Source organism: Labrus mixtus, chromosome 16, assembly GCF_963584025.1.
Source record: "Labrus mixtus chromosome 16, fLabMix1.1, whole genome shotgun sequence".
Taxonomy (NCBI): Eukaryota; Metazoa; Chordata; class Actinopteri; order Labriformes; family Labridae; genus Labrus; species Labrus mixtus.
The window spans coordinates 20,295,173-20,318,879 of NC_083627.1; the positions used below are offsets into that span (position 1 = coordinate 20,295,173).

General features: G+C 41.8%; 1 protein-coding gene and 1 long non-coding RNA gene across 2 annotated transcripts in view; both read right to left on the reverse strand.

The window, feature by feature from the left end:
• LOC132990597 (dolichyl-diphosphooligosaccharide--protein glycosyltransferase subunit STT3B) overlaps positions 1-23,707 on the reverse strand; it is an 89,981-nt gene that overhangs the window by 6,496 nt on the left and 59,778 nt on the right. Inside the window, exons 5-13 of the mRNA XM_061058896.1 lie at positions 19,127-19,226; positions 17,540-17,638; positions 14,870-15,016; positions 10,603-10,651; positions 9,701-9,855; positions 7,338-7,549; positions 2,582-2,769; positions 1,581-1,752; positions 916-1,089 (exon numbers count right to left, since the gene is read on the reverse strand). Coding sequence (XP_060914879.1) covers positions 916-1,089; positions 1,581-1,752; positions 2,582-2,769; positions 7,338-7,549; positions 9,701-9,855; positions 10,603-10,651; positions 14,870-15,016; positions 17,540-17,638; positions 19,127-19,226 — 1,296 coding nt within the window. The remainder of the gene's footprint in view (positions 1-915; positions 1,090-1,580; positions 1,753-2,581; positions 2,770-7,337; positions 7,550-9,700; positions 9,856-10,602; positions 10,652-14,869; positions 15,017-17,539; positions 17,639-19,126; positions 19,227-23,707) is intronic.
• Positions 6,808-7,179, reverse strand: LOC132990598 (uncharacterized). The gene is made up of 2 exons (XR_009676079.1): positions 7,008-7,179; positions 6,808-6,935 (listed from the first exon to the last, which is right to left on the reverse strand). It is a non-coding gene; the product is annotated as an uncharacterized LOC132990598 (long non-coding RNA).

A 23,707-nucleotide genomic window follows, 5' to 3' on the forward strand; every position in this document is an offset into this window, starting at 1 on the left:
ACCCTTGAGGAACTCCACATATTGCACTGGCTTTGTTCGAGCTCCAGTTCACAATGGACACAAAGAACTGCCTTTCCTGAAGATAGGTTCTGAACCAGTTTAGGACTGGACCAGATGAAGGAATAGTTCAACATATGAGAAGCACATCTATCATGTTTATTTGTTTTTTAAATCAGTTAGTATGAACGAGACACAGGTCACAGAAAGTGATGTTCAAAGGTGCTGGTAATTGGATTCTGAAGTATTGTAACTGAGCCAGGTTAGCAGGTTTAGAGTTTATAGGCTTTATTCAATGCTTGGCTAACAATGTGGCTGTAACTGTATGCTGCTTACCATACAAACATAAGTGTGGTATCAATTCTTTCATCACAGTCTAGGAAAAGAAGGACTTACAGGCATTCCCAAAAAATGGAACCTGCTGACTATTATTGAAGTAGCCAAGGTTTCACTACTAACCATGAGCATGACGAAGACTTCAGACAGGTCTTTAATGTTGACAGAGTCAGGGTGGGGGATAATGAAGCACACAACGATACTGGCTAACACTGAAACTATCACAAAGTTTTGCTTCCAAGCTGAAGAAGACATTGAGAGAATAAAACCTAAATTTTGGGTTTTTAGGGGTCTGACAGTTAATTAGGAGTTGTGTGTTCATGTGCTGAAAAGAGTGTGGCATGAAAATAATTAAATAGGGAAATGAAGGACGGAATATTTTCTTCCCATAAAAAGGGTTACCATTCAGGATGTGCCACTGAGTAAATAATGAACAACATTTCATAAAGAAATGCCTGTCCCTGAGTAACATTTTAAAGAGTGTCAGCGTGTGTAACAGTGAAAGGAAACACTGATTTCACTGCTGTGTGAGTGCTCGCTACATGACTCAGTGACAGGGGGAAGCTGCTGTCACACACTTACCCTGATGTCCTTGGGGTGCTCTCCCTCCGCTATCCTCACCATCCACAGGAACTTGTTTATATCGTCTCCTGAGTAGCCGATTACACCCCCGAAGATGATCAGAACGTAGTCGACGTCCAGCGACCTCATGATTTGGTAAGCTGCGCTCTCGTTTGATGACATGGCCTTCCCCACCTTAAAATAGAGCGGGAGAAGGTAGAGCTTAAATAAGGTTTCCTCTGTTTCACAAGGTGCTTCAATACGGGGAATCATTAAACAGAGATTTGTCTCGTCTTCCCTGTAATTACATTTTCTTTGGACAGATGTGGGCACAACAGGCAGCAGGTAGAGAGAGCACAAAGCTACAGGGCCTCAACAGACTGAACTAAAAAAGACAACAACATGCTCAATATTTGGCAGCAGAGGTACAGTGAAAAACAAATTTAATCAAACACACAGAACGTGACAGCTATTAACTGAATGTTCAGTTCAGTGTAAATTGAGTGTGAAAACAGTCTGAAACTAGATCATCTTCTTGTAGTAGGGAGCAGTTTTATACAATGCAGCAATGCCATCAAAAAAAGAGCTCGCTACTCATCCGGTGGGAGCTACATGAAGTCATTGGTTTCTCTTCCAAGGAATAAAAAAGAGAGAAGGAAAACAAAGTAGGAAAACAAAGTGTTTACCAGTGCTATATGACTGTTGTTCCACGTGTTGTTATCGACTAGCGTGGTCCTGTTAGCCATGCCGGCTATTTGGTAGCCGTAGTCCCACCACGACATGACGCGTGCATGCTCGTCTGTGTTCTGCCTGAGCCAGTAGTAGGCCTCCCTGAAGTCATCCAGGATGTTACGTGTCCTAACAAGACAGAAAAAAACATGTTGACAGGTAAAGGCATTGACAGGCATAAGACATTAATATTTCATGCAAGACTTTAAATCAGGAGGGCAACAGGAGCTGAAAATAGAGCATAATAAACCAAGAGTTAAAAACACCTCGCACTCCAACGATCATGTCCTAAATTTACCTCCGGGAGCGAGGAGCAGACATAAAGCCAGGCAACCAATTAAGTGAAGGTATGGTAATCACATTATGCCTAAGTGTGTGCAGTGATGTGTGAGTGTGTGCCAGAGTGACAGCTCCTCTGCTCACAGATCCACGGCTGAAGCATTGTCTAAGAGCTGCCGTGCCATCATTAATATATGTATGAGAACTTGATTCTACCATTTAGTCTTGGCATTCAATATTTCCTCCCTAATGCATAAAGAGAATAATTATGCCGGTAAAGAATGTCAGAGAGAATAATAAATCAGCTTTTTGTGAATTCAGAGACGGTTCACAGATGTTTCCTGTGACCTAGAAACATTGAGTAAAGCAATCATATTAAAAGGTGCACAAATCTATATTTCCCAAATCCTCTTAGGACATATCCTTATAATACATACACATATCCATATATACATGTCCTTAGAATACATTTTCCCTGCTGCCCTGAGAGCTCTAGATACTATTCACATGTACTCATTAGCATGCAAGCTAAAGCAATCGTACCTTCTTCATTATGAACTGTTAAGATCGTCATTAACGTCCATCAACACATCTCAACTGGTGTGTGTGTGTGTGTGTGTGTGTGTGTGTGTGTGTGTGTGTGTGTGTGTGTGTGTGTGTGTGTGTGTGTGATTGGTACCCGTCGTGGTTGTACGAGGCGAGCACCACACTGGGACTGGAGTAGGCGTTGCTGGTGACCCAGGTGCAGTGGACAGCGAACATCATGAGCAGCATCAACATGAGCATGGTGACGATGGACTTGATGTTGGGACCCAGGCCCTCCTCTGCCTTCTCCTGCTCTGACACATGCTTGCGCACCTTTCCGGCCTGCAGGGGGAGACAAACACTATGACCACAGTGCTGCAGAGTCTGTGGCGTTTCCAGGAAGATGAATTATTGAGCGGGATAAATTATTGAATGAACTAATTGAGCAAAGTATATTAGGGCATCCAGAGTCCCCCCCCCCCTCATGCTGTGTGATCATTTAAAATTATTTTACACTTACAGCAGAGAAAATGTGCATGATGAGAACATTTTTCATCACCAGCAGTTTTAATTATTTGCTCTTACACCCAAAACTCTGGCTTTACGGGAGTAAAGATGGATGGAGATCAGGAGGATAGAACATATTATACATACTGGTGGAAAATGAGATGTTCAATTAAACTGAGGGCAGAAACGTCTGCTGTTTGTTTCACACTTTGAGGTTCTTCTGTTGTTCAGTGAGACAAAGTGGAATTAGACAATTCATTCAGGGAGGGAGGGTATCCTGGTTGCTGGTATTTTGATTGTTTAAATCAGTTATTAAGAGAATTTTGATCATGAATCAGATATTTAACAGAAGCTAACCTATCCATCAACATGAAAACTTAATGATGTATGTATTCCTTGTTAACACAGACAGGAGGATAGTATCTGTGTCTGAAAGCCACCATGTAGATCCTTGTTAACATCGTGTGTACTGTTGCTATATAACATTGTTTAAATGTTTATGACCTCATATTGGTACATTTTCAAAACATTCTGTTTTTTCTATTTTTATTTGCTTCCTTATTATTTTTTTGCCTTTAAACTATTTTTGACTTTTAAATCCGTTCCTTTCAAGTTTTAAGTTGCAAAATACATCTCTAGGATGTGCTGGGATGCATCATCAGGGTTGTTCCAGGGGTCATTGAGGGGTTTCAGGGGTGTCAACATCAGGCCCACCTCATGACCCATCCAAGGTTGATCAAGTCCCGGATTGCACCCCAGCAGCAGCAATCTCATTTAATGCAATTAATAAAATGAAGTCATAGCCTGAGTTAAAAGTAAAGCTTCCTAGCCTTACTAAATTGTCTTTCGCTGCATTTTTCAACCAGAGCAGGCATAAAGGATGTGTCATGAACACAGACTGTTTTGGTGAACAATTGATGGCTTAAAGATATCATCGAGGGAGGGAGAGACACTTGTGATGGTGTCGTTATGAGGGGGGAGCGGTTTAAACAAAGCCACAGTTTGGCTCTGCTGTGATTGCAGTCGGAGGAAAACTCAACAGAGCCAGACTGCTCAAATTCTGGTAAGAGCATCAAACAGTTGCAGCTGATTCACAGTTGAATCACAGTTTATGGAAACTGGTGAGCGAGGCTGTGGAGAGTGAAGAGCTGACAAACATGCAGTAACTCAACAAAGAGTGTGTAAGGTCAAAGAGAAACTCAGAGAGACACATCACTTTCTGTTGTTGAGTCTGTTAGCTCTGGTAGAACAGGAGAGGAAAGTATTACATTTGAGGACTCTGACGAGACACGCGCTGTAGTGCAGTGGTTCTCAAACTATGGTACGCGTACCACCAGTGGTACGCGGGCTCCCTGTGGTGGTACGAAAATAAATCTCCACAATATATAAAAAAAACCTGTTCAGCATAAAACAACATTTTTTTTTTGACACTCTTATCTTATCTGTCTTGTATCTATTGAGTTGTATTTATATCAAATGTGTTTTCCCCTCTAAATTAATCTAGTTTTGACTTCAGATTTCAACTTTAATCTGCCCAAAATTGTTTGTGCTCAGAAGCACACAAATAATGCATTTTTTTTTTGATGAAGTTAAATACAACTTACTTTTATCTACAAACCAAATAGACTATCAGCATGAAGCAGGATTGGTAACCTTTTAAATGTCACATGTCAATTTACAATATCTGTTGGCTTTTTTAGTGCGCCGTTTTTTACTGCTGCTCCACGTCTCCCGTTGATAAACCACATTCTACAATAATGAAACATACATAACTTTTAGTCTATTATATTGTTGGATATATTAGGCTATGCATTTTAATAAAAACACTGCAAAAAAAAAAGAGATAAACACCGATGCTCCTCCTCTCTGCAACTGGGTTTGTTTCGCCGACATAGAGGAAATCATTGACCAACACATGCACGCCAAAGACAACAACAACAACAAAAACACGGCTATCTATGGGCATGACAAACTATATAGCCTAGAAAAAGAACTGCAGAACTCAATAACGCAGCAGCGAACAAACAAACAGATGAACAAATGAACGATCGGCACCTTGGACAGCGCCGCGGCACGTAATGCACATACCTTCAGAAGTGCTCAACCTTTACGGTGCACTTCCCACTCACAGGGTGCTTGCACCCCTCGCAGGAGACAATGGTCATGTTTTTCTTGCAGTGCGTGTTTGTCTGACACTGCCTCCTTCTCAGCTCTTGTGGATGTTGTGGCTCCGTGGGCACCGACGTCAGACTTGACACGCAGGTGTTCCTCTCTCTGAGAATGAGCATGTATCTATCTGTCTATGGTCTCTATCTATCTATTTGTATATCCTATCTATCTGTCGCTCTTTGTTAAATTCCTGCGCATATATATGAAGTCTATAAATAGAAACAACAACTAATAAAAAATTAAAACGACGCGCGAAAACAATCCAGGGAAATGTATCATTTTAAACTGCTGTCAATATGAAGGCGGCGGCGGTTAGAGGTATAAATGCTCAGAAATCTTGTGTTTTATTTTAGTTACACATAGGCTTCAGAAAACATACAGGACACATATTTAAGAAAAAGTCATTGGATGAGAGGCTCGTAGTTTTTATTTAAAAAGAGTTATTTGTATTATAAAAACCCAAACCGGTCCCAGACGGTCTTGGCGGTTCTAGTGTTAACACTCCTCAGGAGCCCTGCACGCTCTCTCTCTCCCCCTCTCCCTCTCGCTCTCTCTCCCCCACTCCCTCTCGCTCACTCTCTCGCTCTCTCAGGCACGCAGCAATTTTATGAATAAATAAAAATTAAATAAGAACAGGGAATATACTTGGGCCCAGGTATCGTGTTTGTGTGGGAAACACTGGAGACTAAATATTTTCAAACAGGTTGTTGGTATAAAGTTGTCATTTTTATTGTGCTGCACTTTTTTTTGGATTTGGGCAAATGTCAGAGTTGTGTTAGTTTAAGTGCCAGTTCTAGCGCTAGCCCTTAGTAGTCCTATAGTGTGGCTGCCAACAGTCAATAATAAATAACCTCCTGCGTAAAATGTGTCTAGAAATAGGCCTACAGTGTATTTTAACATCTACCATAATGGTGGTACTTGGAGAGCCAAATATTTTCGGAGGTGGTACGCAGTCTAAAAAGTTTGAGAACCACTGCTGTAGTGTATAAGGTGGTCAAAATGTTTCCAGAGAGGAGAGGAGGGACTGAACTGCACATGTTGCCAAATTATTTGTGCTATTTAGACAATAGCTGTAATTTTTTGTCGTATAAACCCCAAAAGTTCTCACTCCTTGGTGACTTTGATGTTTGTTGCTGTGGTATTGAAAAAGGTTCTGATATTGTTGGATCATTAATACTCTCCTATCTAAGTCTGCCATTGTGACAACCCTGGTCGTAAATAGAGATATACTGTGCAGGGGTTGACTTTAAATTTGCCCTCCGGGGTTAGGGTTTTCAAAGATCACTGGCCCGACCATTGTAACAGCTGGCCAAGGAACATTACTTTTGATTCTAAATAACAGTCACCAATTTACTCTTGAACCATTCTGATGTAAAAGTTTATTTATTTAATTGAGCTCTAGTTATATCAAATATTTTGTGTTTTTCTTATATTGATGTGCTCATGTTTATTCACCATGCTGGTAACTGTAAGAGTCTACTTAATCTGATATTAATATGAGGCTGTGATAGAGCTGGAATCTCTCCTTTCTTCTCTGTGAGAAACTCTTCATCCTTCGATCTTTACTTTAGGGGGTTAGATGGCTAAGATGCTTTGTGAATAACTTTGATCTTTACCAGGATCTAGTCTTTAACTTTAACGTGTTCCAGCTCCTCCAGCTGTCTGTCACTGTGGCTCAAACTTTTCTCCGTTCTGTTTTCGTCATGCCCTGCTGTCACTCTCAACTCTTCCGGTGATTTTTTTTCTTTGAATGCTGATTTCAGCTCGGCTTTTGTCGAGATCTGATGGTTTTAAAACCGTTTTACCAAACATGTTTTTTTATCAGAGAAAACCTGCGCTAAGATCTGTGTGTGAGTGTACAATTCAAGATTAGCAAGCACGCTCGCGGGTGGGACAGCAGTGACGCCGTCGGCTGCCTTTCAACTGTGACACACATGCGTGCGCACCAGCGCTTATGATACGTTGATGCTGTAGTAGTTATTAGTGCGACGTTTTAAAATAATTACTGACAAAACACCGGTATGACAGGAAAGCGCTGTATAATTGAGAACGTGTTACTGTCTATTTTTTTTCAGGCAGTATTATAACTGGCCCGAGCAGGTCAGCTGAACGTGCAGTCAGCTGGCCCGGACTCTGTCAATCATTCATCCGGGCCAGCGGGCCAGTTCTAATGTCGAGCCCTGCTGTGTTACATCATTTCTGTAAATGTTGGTTTGAAGTTATTCTGTCCTGACCTTGTCATAAAGATTCCCAGAATTCCTCTTGTCGTCCTCGTCGCTGCTGTCCTCGGCGGGGGGTTTCTCCCTCTTTGTGTCGTCTCCCATGTAGTGCTCAAAGACGCTGGAGAACGCCACAGCAGACAGCATGCACACCACCGGAGTCAGTGTCAGCATCAGACGCACCATCACACCGGCGAAATAGACCGCACTGATGGCGTACAGGGCCACTGGAAGGTAACCGGAAAAGAAGGCAATGAGTGTGTGCAGGGGGGGGGGGGGGGAGTAGATAAAGGTCGGACAAGGAGAAAGACGGTGTGAATGTAAAGAAGAGACAGGAAATGGAACGGAGAGGGGGAGAAGGCGATAAATTGAGTTGTTGGACTAACGCAGCATAATCAGTCGACGTGGGCTCTGCGGAAGTCGAACCCTAAATGAGGAGAGCGCCGGCTGCTCTCTCCGTCCTTGAGAAGGGACGACCCTGCTCAACAGGTTCGGGGCTAATCAATATCTGTAATAGGCTGATTAAGTCTGAGAGAGAAAGAGAGCGCAGAAGGACTGATTTCAGCGCGCTAAGGTGCTCTGCCCTTGATCCTGGCTGTCTGACTTTAAAGTTTGAATTGAGATGTTGAAGAAAGTCAGTCACACAGTCAGGCAGCTGAAAGTGCATCATGACACAGGAGAGGAGAAAGTGCTGTGTTTGATTTGGCCTTTGATAAACTATTCACAAATGATGCTGGTTAATTACAGGCGATTAGATAAATGACAGTCAAAACAGAACAATTAGCCATTAAAGGACTATCCACTTACGCTGACAAATGGGGAATGAGAAAAATAGAGTTTTGAAGTGGGAGGTCCATTCACTTTAGACAACATACTCTGACTGTCGACTGGAGCCCCGCCAAGGCTGGGACAGTCAGAAAACTCTCCAGATTGAACAAACAGTGTTCTGTTAAGTCTGGTTCTTTAATTTAAAAAAGTCAAAAGGTGGAAACCTGTGTCATTAATGAGGTAGTACCAGTGGTGGAGTGCAGGGTATATGCAGGTCTCCATAGAGTACACACACTTAATCTCCTCTGATTCACACCATGGATTGACTGACTATATTCAGTAGTATGCTGCATTTTGTTGTGAGGATGGTGAAGATCACTACTCTGTCTCTGATTTGCAGGTGAGCACCGACTAAATCTGCAGGGCTATTCATACATCTCACTGTTTATAATGGAGGCTGTTTATACTCTTAAAAAAAACAAAAAACATTGTGAGTAAAAATAAGAAGTATACCCACTTCTTCAGGCACCACTACACCACTGGGTAATACCATTAACTTGAAGTTTCACTTTGGTCCATAAAGTTTGAAATTCAGTCGAGTGTGACGTTTACAGCGTGAACCAAAGCTAAAAATCAAGATGTTGAGAATACCATTAATCCAACATAAGTCACATTTAGTGAATGTTTCCACGACTATAATGAACGTGTTTTGGTTTGATAGGTAAATCAGATACATGAACGTTCCAGCTCCAGCAGGCTGCTCTTAAGTCTAAATGTTAGACTTCTAATGTTCAACACGCTAACACAGTTAGCTGATTAAAGGTTTAACAATGAATGACATACAATAAGCATTCTTATATTTGCTGTATGGAAACAACGATTGTTGTTGATCAAATAATTAGAGTTGATTAACTGATTTGTACAAAAATGCCACACACAAAAAAAAGCTTCTAAAAGCCAGTTAATGTTTTGTTTTCTCCAAATCCCAAAAACATTCAGTGAGTGTGAATAAAAAAGCAGAAAGGAAGAAAATCTCAACATTTTAAAGCCAGAACAAAGCTATCTTTACACTTCTTGCATTAAAAGTTGGATGATATGTTCACTGATTTCTAGAACACTTGGGGATTACTTTTTTGTAGATTGACTAACTGATTAGGTAATGAGTTTAACACAAAGTATTACAATGTCTAACAGTTGGACATATATTTGATCTGATCACAGACACAGTAAGAGAAAAGTCACAAGATCATTATTATAAGTCACACAGAGGGGGGCAGCAATGTGTTGAAAATCGTTCATATGGTGTGGATATTACACTCCATCTGGTTCATCGTCAGAGGAATGTGAAAACAACGATTTTAAGATGTTTCAGTTGTGCCTAAGAAGATGGACTGATAAAGAGACATGACCGCTTAATGCAAAGAAAGAAAAGTACGGCAACAAATATAAACAGGCAGAACTTGTTAATCTATCAAGAAGAGTCCTGAATTTATATGTAGATTAAAATTAATTTAAGTAATAAGCTAAATCTATACTACTACTTCCAGAACAAGTGGCTATAAGGTTTTCAAATCATATACAAAAAAACATTAAAGATTAGAAGTGCCTACCAAACACTCGTTCATCATTAATGTTCTTGATGCAGAACCAGAGGCCGGCTGGGAACGTGCAGACCAGGATGTGGAGGTCAAAGAAGAAGGAGACCCACGTCGTCGGCTGGTGCTCCGACACAGACGCTATGATGGGGATGTGGATCTTAGCATAGCTAGAGGAGAGGAGAGGAGAGGAGAGGAGAGGAGAGAGGAGGGGAGGGGGGAGAGGAGAGGAGAGGAGAGGAGAGAGGAGGGGAGGGGGGAGAGGAGAGGAGAGGAGAGGAGAGGAAAGGAGGAGAGGAGAGGAGAGGAGAGGAGGAGAGGAGAGGAGATAATTTGTGTTGTGTTAAGAGCGTTGGGGGTGCTGAGACAAATTATACAATAGATCCTCCTGATTAACTCCTGAATTATGAGGAGCAAAAGATAATTTACCTCCCTAGAATGCTTACGGTATAAAATGAACAAAATTAGCATCAGGGATGAGTTACATTCTCAATGTTGCTGTTAGTTTATTTTATCCTCTGTGTGATCTCTCTTGATTCTCTCTGGGCTTTGACACAGCAGCAGTTTCTATCCTATTTGAAATATTTTATGTGTTTTGTGATTACAGCTGGAAAAGAGAAAACACACAGCGCATTAAGAAATTAGTCTCAGCCTCAAGAGGAAGAAGCAAAAAAACAGAAAACCCTCCCATACTGCAGACAAGGGGGAGAATTGATTGGCTGTGCTGAAATGTAAAACACGTTGCAGTGCGTTTGGAGAACACAGGGTGCTCGGTGCGATTTGGAAGTAAGACAATTTCTCAACATAGAGTCTGAGGGGGGGGTTTATAGCTGTCCTGGAAAACACACACATGCACTCGATTCGATTGAACAAGTGTTTCATCGATGGTGAAGAGTGTGAAGGTCAGCAGAGCTTACCCGGTGTCCCAGAGAGAGTAGAAACGACCACTCCACGGAGCAATGTATCCTGCAGAAAGAGAAGACAATCAATACAGAAATATAGAAGTGCCTTCATTTCAACCTTGAAGAGTGTTTGTAGTAGTGCAAGAAGTTTTGTTGAGTGTAAAAAGAAGCACCACATTTTTTTTTTATTTAAGGAAAAATGTAACTTGAGATTTAGTTTAGTTTTATTTTTTATTATTTACAAACTGAAGCCGGCTGTACAGCATGAATACAGAGCGCTTCCTCCTGACCCACAGGCCAGTTAGGATGTGTAGCAAAGATTGCCCAAGGATAATACAAGGCATGTTTACAGTCCAGTTTGTGTATTCCTCGGGTGAAACAATATGTTAATCTGCTGCATAATGTGGTACCATACATCTACTTACTGGAAACCAGAGAAAAGTTTTGATCCATGAATTGTTCTGCAACAAGAAATCAGCTCAGCAGCAGTTTTTTTTATTGTGTATAAAGTTTAAAGGCACCGAGTGAAGCCACACGAGGTTGTTTTGTTTTTCTCTTCCTTATGGGTCTGAACAACAGGAGAAATGATGAGCTGTGAGATCACATTGTTCAATATTGCGAAAGCGTTCTGAAGTGTGATAAATAAACAAACATTGAAAAGTGAATATTAGCTGAAAGTCAGTGTGATGTCTTCTCTGCTGTCCTCAAGTTTCACACAACACAATTAAGAGTGAGCCGAAGAAAAAAAAAAAACATCCCCCTTCTTCTTACGCTACAAAAACATTCCACTACATTTATCATATCTACAAATAAAAAATAATAAAAGAAAAAACCCAAAAGAAACAGACAACAGAAAGGCTCCGTCTGAGTTTACAGCATCTTAGAAGATAAACATGTTCACACAAAAAGGCCCATAGTCTCATTAGTACTCACTCAAGTTTCTCTGTAGATAATGTTCTTTAAGTCTCTTAAGTATACAGTGTTTTGTTGTCTAACATAACTTTGGAGTGAATTCCATCCCAGCATCACTCTGTATGTTACTGAACATTGAGATGAATAAAACAACCTCTCACAGCTGAGGTTAGCGGATAGCTAGCTTTAGCTTCACCTGACGGAGTGTAAATCTTGGTTATTATCCTCAGGACTCCATCTAATAGAGAACAACGTAGTTCTGAGGGAAAGGTTTTTTTTTTGTGCGGTTGAGAATTTGCATATTTCGATAACGATGAAATCCAGTAAATTTCCCACCCCTATCACATTGAGTTTTCATTACAAGCATATCGTCTTAACACTACAAAGCTGATTTTTCCATCTGCCATCTTCAGTTCAAAACCCAAGAAGAAGGAAAAAAAAAAAACTCATGAGAATTTGTCAACGCTGACAAATCTCTTCTATTGAAGGTTCATAATGAGTGGAATTGACTCGTTTACAAATGTTACTGAAACCATTTAGGCTGCAAATGAGACTGCACAGGGCATTAAATGCACGCATACAAACGTCTTATTCTGGTGAAGCTTTGATGTAGGAATACATTTCAGCTGTGAACCACTGCCGGGAGCCGCTCGAAAAACACACACACATTATTTAAATCATGTGATGTGTTGTCACCAACATACAGCTCCACCATGTCCTTTGATGCTCTTTTAAAGAGACTGTAACAAATCAGTAAAATATTAATGATGACATAATCACTGTCAGCATCAGGAATAAAAAGAGCATTAAAAATAAGAAGCTGAGCCACAGCAGGGAAATGGCAGAAAAAGTGAGATGAGGGAGATATTTTAGAGGTGAATTAAAGGATGACTCTGATTTAACCAATCAATATTTGGCTTCGTTCTGAAGAGACTGGAGAAACCCAGCAGCTAGAGATCTCCTGGAGATGAAACAGTCTGACAGACTCGAGCAGGACATGCGCAGTGTCACTTAAGAACTGGCTAAATCCAAACGGTCACTGACTCCCACTGCTCAATTCAGACATCTGACACATCACACCATTAAACAGACATCCAGCGGAAGCCAGGACCCTCAAGAGACGGGACTTTTGCAACCACGAGAGCGGCCAATCACTTCTAAAGCAGGCAGGAAATATACCCGAGGATGCCAGAATTACTGTGGATGAAACATGCCACCATCTTTTTTTACACTGGGCGGAAAAAGGCTTGGCTGCCGTTTTTACAGAATCTGGAGCAACAGAATGTCACAAGAGAAAGTAAATCATCTGCTTCCTATCCTGAACTAAGAAACAAATATGTGTTGTTGTGTAAAAACAGTCACATTCTTTATCAAGGTTCATTACACACAGCAGAGAAGGTGTATACACACAGCCTGAGGCGGAGGCGAGCTCTCTTCTTACACATTAAAATATAATAGCTTTCTTGGGAGCCGTCTGAAGTAATACACCACGAGATAAGAGAAGTCACAGTGATGCTGTAAGAAGGTGTTTTCTGTGCACTGAATTCTCGCTCCACTAGTGCTTAGAAAATAAACTGTTAAGTATACTTATATATGAATAAGTCCGGACACAGAGCATCAACTCAAATCTTCACTTCAGCAGAAGACAAATAAAATCAATAAATAAGAAGGAGGTCTGAAACCTTTAGGCCAGGATGAGCTGAAAAATCATGAAGAAAAATAATACATGATCAGGGACAAAGTTCAGCCAGCTGGCTGCGTGCACCAGGGTTCAACCAGGTCAGTGAAAAGCAACACATATAGAAGTGTAGAGAAAACCTCCACCAACGCTCACAGTTCTCCAACTTCCTGAGCTGCAGCATCCATATCAGTTTATATTTGTTTAGCAATATCCTTCCAGGTTGATTTTCTGACAAACCAAACACTGACTTGAAGCCCACCGAGGGCCTGTAGCTTCAACTATCCAGGGATGATGAGCAAACGCAAATAAAACTTTTGGCTAAAAGAGAAAACACATTCTAATATGGCTAACATCCCAGATCCGGATCACCATTAAAATCAAGCCAACGGCTCCTGGAACAAAAGGCTAACTGTCCGCCACATCTCAGCAGAATCCAGGAAACATTTTTTAAACACACTGTATTTAAAAAGACAGACTGGTGGAGAAAACAACTATCTTCTTTTATAAAATTGAGTATTGTATTCAAAGGAAGAATGTGTGTTGCTGTTTGGTGACACCTCCTCCATACTGAAGCCCCTCCTCTCCTCCAACCTCTCTCCACTCACGTTCACACAAAGGAGTTATGAATGAGAACGCACCATAATTGAACACCATTAAGCGCAAGCGGACAAAATTCTCCTTTGCTGGAGCTGCAATTGCCTGTGGCGTGCATTGTTGTGTTAGCACGCTAATGTTAGCACACTTAGCTTCATATTACACATAAATTAACACAGAATGACCGAGATCTAAAGACACTTATGAGACATCCAAATAATCAATGAGTAGACTACTGTATGTTCTTCTTCTTCTCTCTTATCTTTGACTAAAACAGTTTTATACACAAGGCCGTCCCGACCATGTAAACATGATGTAAACACAGCTCCAACAACAGTACAGCTAGCGGGACTCAGCCTTCTCACTCGTTGTAGACGGTCATGACTCAGAGACACATTAACAGGATAGACTTGATTTCTGTTGTATTTATGTGTAAAATGTTGCACAATCTTCCTTTAAAGAGACACATTGACAGTGGTACTGCACGTGGAAATAACCCAGAACCCTCCACAGTAAATGTAAGTTCTGTTTGCATTAGCAGAGCTTAAACATTTACACACCATTAAACATTACAGCAGTGTGTTCAGTCTAAACTCGATGACCAGTAATGAACCCAAAGGAAGCTTGAATGAAATGTGCTGACATTTAGAAGAATATTCTGCCTGTGTTGTGTACAATACCACGTTCAGTAGTAAAGCATTAATTACAACAGGATTCCATGTCATTTTTTTCTCTTGTTGTTGATTGGCTGTTTGTTTATGCCAGGCACTGATATTAGTCCCCACTAATGATAATTACTTATATGGAGGGCTACAATCTATGATTGTTTTTTTAAATAAAAATGAATCCATCGATCCCCCCCCCCAAATTAATTGAGCTTCTAAAATGTCAGAACACTGTGATAAATTCCCCAAAGCACGAGATACTCTTTGATTTGCTTTGTTGTCGACTAAAAGCCTAAAACCAGACGACAATCAATTTAGCGGTACATGATACAGAAAGGAGAAAAACAACCACATTTTAGATTAGTCAACATTAGTGAACAAGGGAATCAGCTGAAGACATCATGAAACCATCGAGAGGAGAGGCACTAACCTGTGTATGTGAGATAGATGACGGTGAGGAAGACCGCGCCTGCAGCAAGGGACACCCCGAGGAAGAACAGCGTCTGGAATTCCTGTCTGGTCAGCCTGTCCTTCAGGTATTGCAGCAAGGCGTACGCTTGGAGAAGTGCAAACACACCTGAGAAAAGCCACAGATGGAAACAAGAGGAATGAGCAAACACAGAAGAGGGGAAACTCAGGCTGAATATTTGAAGATGTCCTCAGTGGTGCTGGCAGGGCACAAACGGGGGGCGGGGGGGTCTACTACGTGGTTAAGAGGTGCCGTTGTCAGAATTCCTCTTTGGCTGTTCATGCAGGTGAGAAAGACAAATACTGCGGGACAACATATTTTAAATGTACGAGACAGATTTGTGTTTCAAAAAGCTCCTTCCCCTCACGTCGTCTTCACAGCCTCTTCAGTGATACTGTTATCCCCGCTCACTGTCGTTTTCTCCGTTTCTTTTTGTTTGTATGGTGGAGTCAAAATTACAAAAATGAAAAAGAGGCGTGGTTTCCCCTTACTTTCTTCTCTTCCAATCCTTTGACAAACTTTGTGTGATATCATCCTAATCCTCCACTGGCCCACTGCCGCTCACAGCCGGCCTCACCCATTTCCAAGGTTAAGCCCCTGCCTGTCTCCTGGAGAGCGGCCACAGTGCTAACACGCTTGTCACTCTATGCCACCCTGCCTGCCTGCCTGCCTCAGGGGCTGACATCTCAAGGGTACCAACCGTGGCTCTGTCACTCTCTTCCTGTTTCCCACTGTGCTCCCTGAAAGCCACCACCAGATGTTCTGAGCAGCTGCTATCCTGGCGACATGAAAACACACTCAGTCTTTGAGATATGGAGAACACGGGGAGTCAAAAGCAGAGGGAGGCGGTGATGATTTTGTTGGTGGTGGTGGTGTATTCTTCAAAGCCTCTCATAATGCTGCTTGTTTTAGTAGACATGGAGGAAAAGCAGGGACACTTCAACACACGCCTGCTGCAGTGTTATAAGAAAAGGTGGTGCTCAGTTTCTTCAGACAGTCAGCTCCCAATCTGGATGGAAATGATACAAGCATCACGCGCATACATATGTACCCACCCGTGCTGTTGGGCAGCAGATGGGCCCACACTTGAGTTTCAAGAGGCAAAACTGAACAAGCTTTATTAAAGTACCCACGAGCCAAAAATGAAGAGTACTTAAAATGCTAAACCCATATGGGCTGCTTACTTATTTTCTATTTTGTAAATGTATTGGGAGTAGTTTCCTGTGTTCTTCTGAGGGGATTCAGTCCCCCGCTGCAGAACACCAATCTTAAAGTGTGCGCTATAAGCGAGCGGCTTATGTAAAGTAACACCTTTAATACATGAACTACAGCAGAAAGCTTTAACCTTTCTTCTGTGTTCTGCGGCTTACATTTACGGGCAGGGCTCAGGGCAGGCTGGGAGTTGACACAAGAGCTCTTAAAATAAAAACCTCTGCGATGAAGAAGTGTGGCCTTGTAAACAGACTTTATGTGACTTTAAACAGGATTGTTCTTCACTTTCGCTGTAATTTAAGGCAGTGTTTGTCACAAGGGGAAACCAGTATCCCTCGGGGTTCTTTGGAGAACAGCAGGGAGTACTTGAGACTTTATTTGAATGTTAATTAAAACATGAGTCGTGCATGATCACTGAAATAATTATTGTCTTTTAAAAGTTCAATAGAAATGCAAATTTCAGTCTTTTTTTTAATTTAAAAAGCTCTGACACCGGTGAGAAAGCTAAAATCAAGATCAGAAATTTGTTGCCATTCTTGCAGGTCCTCAAGCCACTCAAATTTGACACCACTTCTGAACCCCTCCATAGAACCTTAAGAAATTTAAAGGTCACATATTCTCCTCCTCTTCAACCATTTAAAAACAGTCTCAGAGCTCCTCAAAACATGTGTGTGAAGTTTATTGTTCTAAATCCACTCTGATCCTGTATTTGATCATACCGATAAACCCCTCTATTTCAGCCCTGCTCAGAACAGGCTGTTTCTGTGTCTGTACCTTTAAATATGTAAATGAGCTGTGTCTGACCACGCCCCTCTGGAAGGCGGTTGGTGGCTTGGGCTTTCTCGCTCCATGTCCTATTGTTTACGGTGAGAAGGCAGACTCAGAGGGCAGAACAAACACCTAGCTGTGGGAGTGTCACCCACCTGGGGGAGAGGCTACTGCCCTTTGTGATGTCATGAAGGGAAAATCTCCAAACGGCCTGTTTGAGCACACATTTTCTGAAAAGTGGAGCAGGCAAAAGACGGAGAGGATGGACTTTTCTCATAATCAGGGGGGGGTTTGTAGACAGACGAGACACATGTTAGTGTTAGAAAAACACAGTGAAGTGTATTTTACATAATGTGACCTTTAGAAGTCATGTAACATTAATCCATCACTACAGTTAATGTAAAAAATGCTTTTAAAAAAACAAAATTCATCACTATAAGAAAAAAGCCATCTGTTATGCCGGCAGCTGACCTGATTATTTTACCTGCCACAGCTAACTTTTACTTTGCTCTCTGGCAGATTATTTTATTCCCTGGAAACACAAAGACTCAGAAAATGATTCAGCACATTTGAGAAGAAATATAGATTAAATCTCTGCATTTTGAATGATGATTTTTTTTTTTTAAGCAACTAAAAAGGAGCAGGACTTACCGGCTGCAGCCATGTGCTCGCTGGTCCTGATTGGCTGGAAGCCGACAAACGGGATCTGCATCGACAGTACAAGACCCACGATGAAGAAAGTGCTGTAGGCTGTGAAGGGAGAAGGCAAACAGAGAGGGGAGAGAGAGAGAGAGAGAGAGAGAGGGTAGAATACATAAGAAATCGGCTAATCAAAATAAACTATTGCACTACTAAAAACCTTCTATTCTGTGCCACCATTCTAGTTTGGGAGCCACTGAGGGAAATCAACCTCAATGGAGGTATTTAGAGTCTATTGATTTTCACTGTCACACCTCAGAGGGAGTAAACACAAAATACCTAATCTAATGTCATTTAGAGAGAAAAAGGGAGCTGGCTCGGGCGCAGAGTGGCGGCGAGGCCCGGAGTGAGACGACAGTGCTGCAAACTGTGCGACTCCCACCTTTGTAGCTGGAGGGAAGCGAAACACAGACGCACCGGCTTAATTAAGATTTCATACTCTTCCTGAAGAGTGTGCCTCATTTTTGAAGTAGTGGTGACCGCCCTCAGCAATCTCTCTCGCACACGTCTGTTATTGACTCAAGACAGAAGGAGATGAATTGTGAGGGAAAATAGACTACAAGGTATTTTATTAAACTGGGATTTTTTAGATTATTCTTCTCCTTGAAGCGACAGAGAGACACCTGGCTCTGCAAAGACGAGCAGTGATATGCAAAGGAGGAGGACGGGAGAGGAGTATAGGAAGCACTTGAGGCCCTCATTTCTTTTTCTGTCAGAGGAATACGACTACAAATACATTTCTCCACCTCTCATTTGCTACCAAAAGGTGCACAAGGTTTGCCGGATGATGCTCTGGCTGCACACAGCCTTGAAGAACAATGAAGGCGGAGGGACATTTTCCACTTCATCTAACAGTCCTGCATTGTCGAGTAGAGTTTCATTGTTGAAGCGGCTTTTGGAGACGGAGTACACGTGGGTCAAATCCCTCTCGCCGTGAGGAGGAGGCCTTCATTCATTTTCAAAGCTTTTCAAAAGACTGTGCCGAGCGGATACAATGAACACAAAGTCAAATCGTGTGTAAATGATACTTGACATGGTTTAATTTTTCTTGACTACAACAGGAGTGCCTGACGATGAGCTCACGGCTAAGCTGACAGAGGAGGTGTGGATGGTCTGAGTTCTCAGAGCTGCAGGATAATGAGCTGGAGCTGCCACATGTTCTGTGAAACTGTGGGGGGAAAAAAGACGCCTATACTCTCCTCCCCAGTGCTCTGCAGCTGCTATCTGCAAAACATTTGTTTCAATAAAGAAATACAACATGATCAGGAAGCAGATGGCTGCGTTTAGCGTTAAGTGTTGTGTGGGCGTGTGGACTTCTGCGCAGGCTTGGCTGGATATTTGAGATTGTTTCAGGGTCAAATGTTTGGGCAGCGATGTACCGAGGAAGGACGAGTAGTTAGTCTGGGTGTGTGTACATTTCTAGTCTGATGGGAGAGGATCTGAAAACACTGACTTTTACATTCTAGCTACTGCATGTGGGGGAGTTCTAAACAACTCACACTATGGTCTGCTTTAATTGCGTGTGTGTGTGCAACTTACCGATGTAGACTCTCCTGCTGTAGCGTTGCATCAGCAGCAGCACAAACACATGCAGAGGAATCAGGTTGATAATAAACACATAACCTCCCCATGCTGACACCTAGAACACACACACACACACACACACATAAACACGTCAGTCAGCCGACCAGCAGATCACTCTTTCTATTCATCATTATTTATAGAAATGTGGCCCTCATGATCAATTATTCAACATTTAATCTTCCTGAGTCCAAAGAGATCCCCTCGAAATGCTACATATTAGCTTTGTGACAGGAACCAATCAAAAGCAGATGTAAGCACCCTATACCTCACTGTTAAATAAAACAATCCTACTGCCAGCTGACTTTATTGGTTTGGATTTATTAAAAGATTAAGAGCTCCTTATGGATGGGGATAAGCCTGGGGTCTTCATCAGTGGTAATAAGGAGAGTGTTCGAGGCTGCTTACTTAAATGCATTCAAAGTAATCCATCATTAAAGCACATATCAGATAATCCCCTACTTATTAACAACCTATCACATCCCTCCATAATGGAGATGCTAGAAATAACAGTCAGCCAATCACTTTACAAGAATGTGTTGCTCCATCTACATGTGACACGAGGACAGAAATAGGGCAGAGGGCGAGGAAACTGATAAAGGAGATCTATTATTCTAACCCATATTTAAATATATATGTATATAATGTTACCATGTCATATACTTAACGTTGGCAAAGCAACCTGAAGTCAGGTTCTGCCGACATATTAGAGGAAAGCCTGGAGCAGAGTTGTAGGACATGCTCCACACCGGCAGCTCTTTCAAGAACACGACCACCCCTGGAAGCTCACTCTAAATTTCCCTGCAACTGCAAACAGAGCTGGCCAATCAGAGCAAAGTGGAAACGTTAAAGAGACAGAAGCTAAAAGGATCCGTTTCAGACAGAGGCTGAAATTAGGGATTTAACAGACGCCAGTATGAGATAAATAAGGAGGTAGTAAGCTACACATCCCAGGTGTTCCAGACTGACATAATTGAGTGAGAGTGAGCATAACAGACCTCCTTTAAGTGTCAGACAGAAATTAGAAAACATTTCTCTACTGATGTTGATGAAAAAATAGCTGTTGAATTGTTCATTTATTTTAAAGCAGCTGAAATGTAACAAAGTCATTGGAATATTTCTCTTCTTCATTTCCTGACACTAGACGGTAAAAGGACCTCTTGAGATAGATAAATATTTGAAATCTGCCACAACACATTGTACAGTAAATGTTTGGAAATACATATTTATCACAGAAAAGCAGAAATATTGGAGCAGAAAACATCGGTGTTGTATTTATACATGTTGCTCTCCGAGGTCTAAGTGAGAACACAATTCAAAGCATTTATTGTCGTCTACCATAATGGAAAAATTCATAATTCTCTAGATGTGAATCGTGTGCTGTTTGAGTTTAATAAAAAGTAATTACACCCACGTACTGTGACATGTATGCACGCCTGCACAAAAATCAAAGCACACAAGAATTGTTCAGGAGCAGCTGTAAAAACATCTCACCGCTGTTTCTCTATTAGACACGAGCTCACAGCTATAAAAACTGAAGTGTATAGAATCCATAAAAGCTAGGCAATCACACTTTACATGTTGGATGTAAAATGTGAGATGCACCAATAATTTTAAAAGCTCCACTAAAATTACACCTCAAGCGTTTGAGGTCTACTAAGTATCACACCTCTGGATAATGGCGCCATAAAAGGACTTCACAAAAACACTACTGACAAGTTTTCAATTGCCTACACTTGACTACAGCAAAGGCCAAATGTAAACGCTGAGAGCCCTCAACAGAGAAGAGGAGAGCACGTTGAAAGAGTGAAAGATTACAAAGAAAGCTGGAAAGAGAAAGAAGAGTTGTCCTAGAAAGTGAAACAGGAAGACGGAGAGACAGCCGAGGGGGGGAGAGAATCAAACAGAAAAGGTAGCATGTAAGCAAATCATTTGATCCTTTTCACAGCAGCCTGTCAGGTAGAGCCCCGCTGCACCTTCTAAGCAGGATGAAAAGAGCATTTAGAACACAAGCAGAGGAAGAAGAGGCACATCATGTGTAATTGATCAAAACATTAATACAGCTACTTTAAAGGTGGGAGTAAAAGACAAACAACTGATTAGGTACAATTATCATCTGGCAGACGTTTGCATCTGTTCTCTCAGATGGTGACGACCAATTAGCAGCATGTGAACTGTAACTCCAAGTAACACCAGAGAAGACTTCAATGAGAGACCCATTGTAAGTGTCGACACACGGTGGTGGATCCAGTCTCCGTCGCAGGCTGGCTGAGTCAGTGCTCAGTCAGTGTGCATGGAGACTGCCTCTTTGGGTGCATACCAATATATAAAACAGCTGGTGTGGACATTTCTAAAGGCTTATGATTAGATATTACACATTTAGAAAAACTGAAAAATAAAAACCTCTTGGCAGTTTTCTGGAGCTGACCACAATCTACTGAAGAAACCAAACATGATGGTGACAAGTCAGTAAAGGTAAAGTGTGCAGCTCACTCAAAGTCTGTTCATTGATGAAATCATGGCATGTGTTAATTCACAAAAGCAAAACCTAGCACACCTGTGTCCCTCAGGCTTAACCAAAGAAGAGCCTCTTTAAATGATTGATTTCTCTGAGTTCGAGCCCCTGGTACCTGCCAGGTGCATTATTGACTCAGAGTCAAATTCAACATTCTTCTTCAGGCTTGTTTTTCACCCTTTGGATACTTAACTGTGCAACAGAGTGGGAGGCTCAATGTCAAGGTCGGAGGATAGAAAAACACAAGTTGATGGTTAGTATTTGCAAGTAGTCCAGGTACCTCAGAATACAGATAGGTCGCAGAATTAATAACTAATGATTTACACAATGGATGAACTGTGATGTATTGTATTACAGTTGTGTAATTTGAGGTTGCAGAAAGTTTCTTCTTGAGTTAGTAGGATAAATGGCCTTACCAGCAGTACACGTACATCAACTGGAGGAAATAGAAGGGAAAAGACTTTCTGGTCACATGAGAGGACCATGCAAAGATGAACGCCTATGACAAAAGCAAAGCTGTGTGAAATGATGGTTCTAACATCCAGCCCTCTGACCGAGCCACGGGCTAACAGCTGAGGGCAGGAATCAGAAAACGTCTGGAGCAAAGTCTTTTGGCCGTTATCGCTCCATGCATTTCAAACCGGGCGTATCTGATGACCTCAGGGCCAAGCCGAAGAGGATAGAGAGAACACAGCATGCTACAGGGAGAGGAGGTCTACATCTGTATTGGTCGTGTTGGCTGGACACCTTTATGCTTTTGTTTGACATCTTATTGTTCATGTCTGCTTAGTCATACTCTTGATGCTTTTTCTGGTTAATTCAAAATGACTCTCAGATGACATCAAATCAACACTCTTAATGATCACGGGTCAAAACATGGGCAGAAGTTGTCAAAGAGACAGCTTTGTAAAGCTGCAGTAGATAATGCTGTTAGATAGAATGTGTGTATTAGTTTGCCTGAGTTTGACTCAAATGATGATCACACCTTGGCTGATGACCAGACTCCTTACATTCTCTTCTAAATCACAACGATGTAAAGTTGAGACTAGTTGTGTTATTACAAAGCATGACATGTCCTCAACCTTTGAAGCTAATATTTGATCTAGACTGAACTTGGGCACAGCAGTTCTTTAAAGTCAGTACTAAGTTACTCAAGTTGATATTTATCAGTTGTTCCGTTCATCTGCAGTATAAGCATTCCCATATTCATTAATTACCACAAAACACAGCAGAGATGGATGAAGGGATGAAAGTTGTGCAGGTGTTTGGTCACAAACATTATTATTGGATAGACTAAGTTGTTGATGGTGACAGGGAGATCTGAAGAGGGGCAGAGCCAGAGGGGATAACTTCTAGTGAAGGGTTTGGGCTGGGGGGGGGGGGGCACTCAGGGCCGCTACAAAAAGGACTCAGCCTTAATATTATTCACTTTAACACTTTAACAACCCAGCCTGACTACTTTTGGGGAGAACTGTTCAAAAAGGTGCTAAGACACTTCAACTGAAACATACAACTGTTTACCTCATATTAGCACAAGGTTGAACATTTAGACGTTGGTAAGGTCATACAGATGCAGCTCATGCCTTGTGATGGATTCATCTGGCAGGTGTGAGATATGCCACAGGACAACACTTTGATCTGCTGGTGGCAATATGAGTCTGCCTCTTCCTCCTGGGGCCATGAGGGTCTACATAACATTTCACAGTAATCCATCTAACAGCTGATCAGATGTTTCAGTCTGGATCAAAGTCACATCACATCAGTGACATCACACAACCACATTGCTAGTGTTGGTGAAAGGTAAATACACACATCAGGTAAAAGAGCATCTGTTGTGTCCTGATGATACAGGACACACAGTCCCTGCTGCTAGACTGTGAAGGGTTAAAGGAAAAAGGAAGGGAAGCATTGGGAATGAGCAATGCAGTGCAATTGATCCATGCATCTACTCCTGCTCCATCCTCCTCTGGCTTCACCCTGACTCCTGCAGGGATGAAAGGAGGATGTTTCACGGTGAAGCAGGA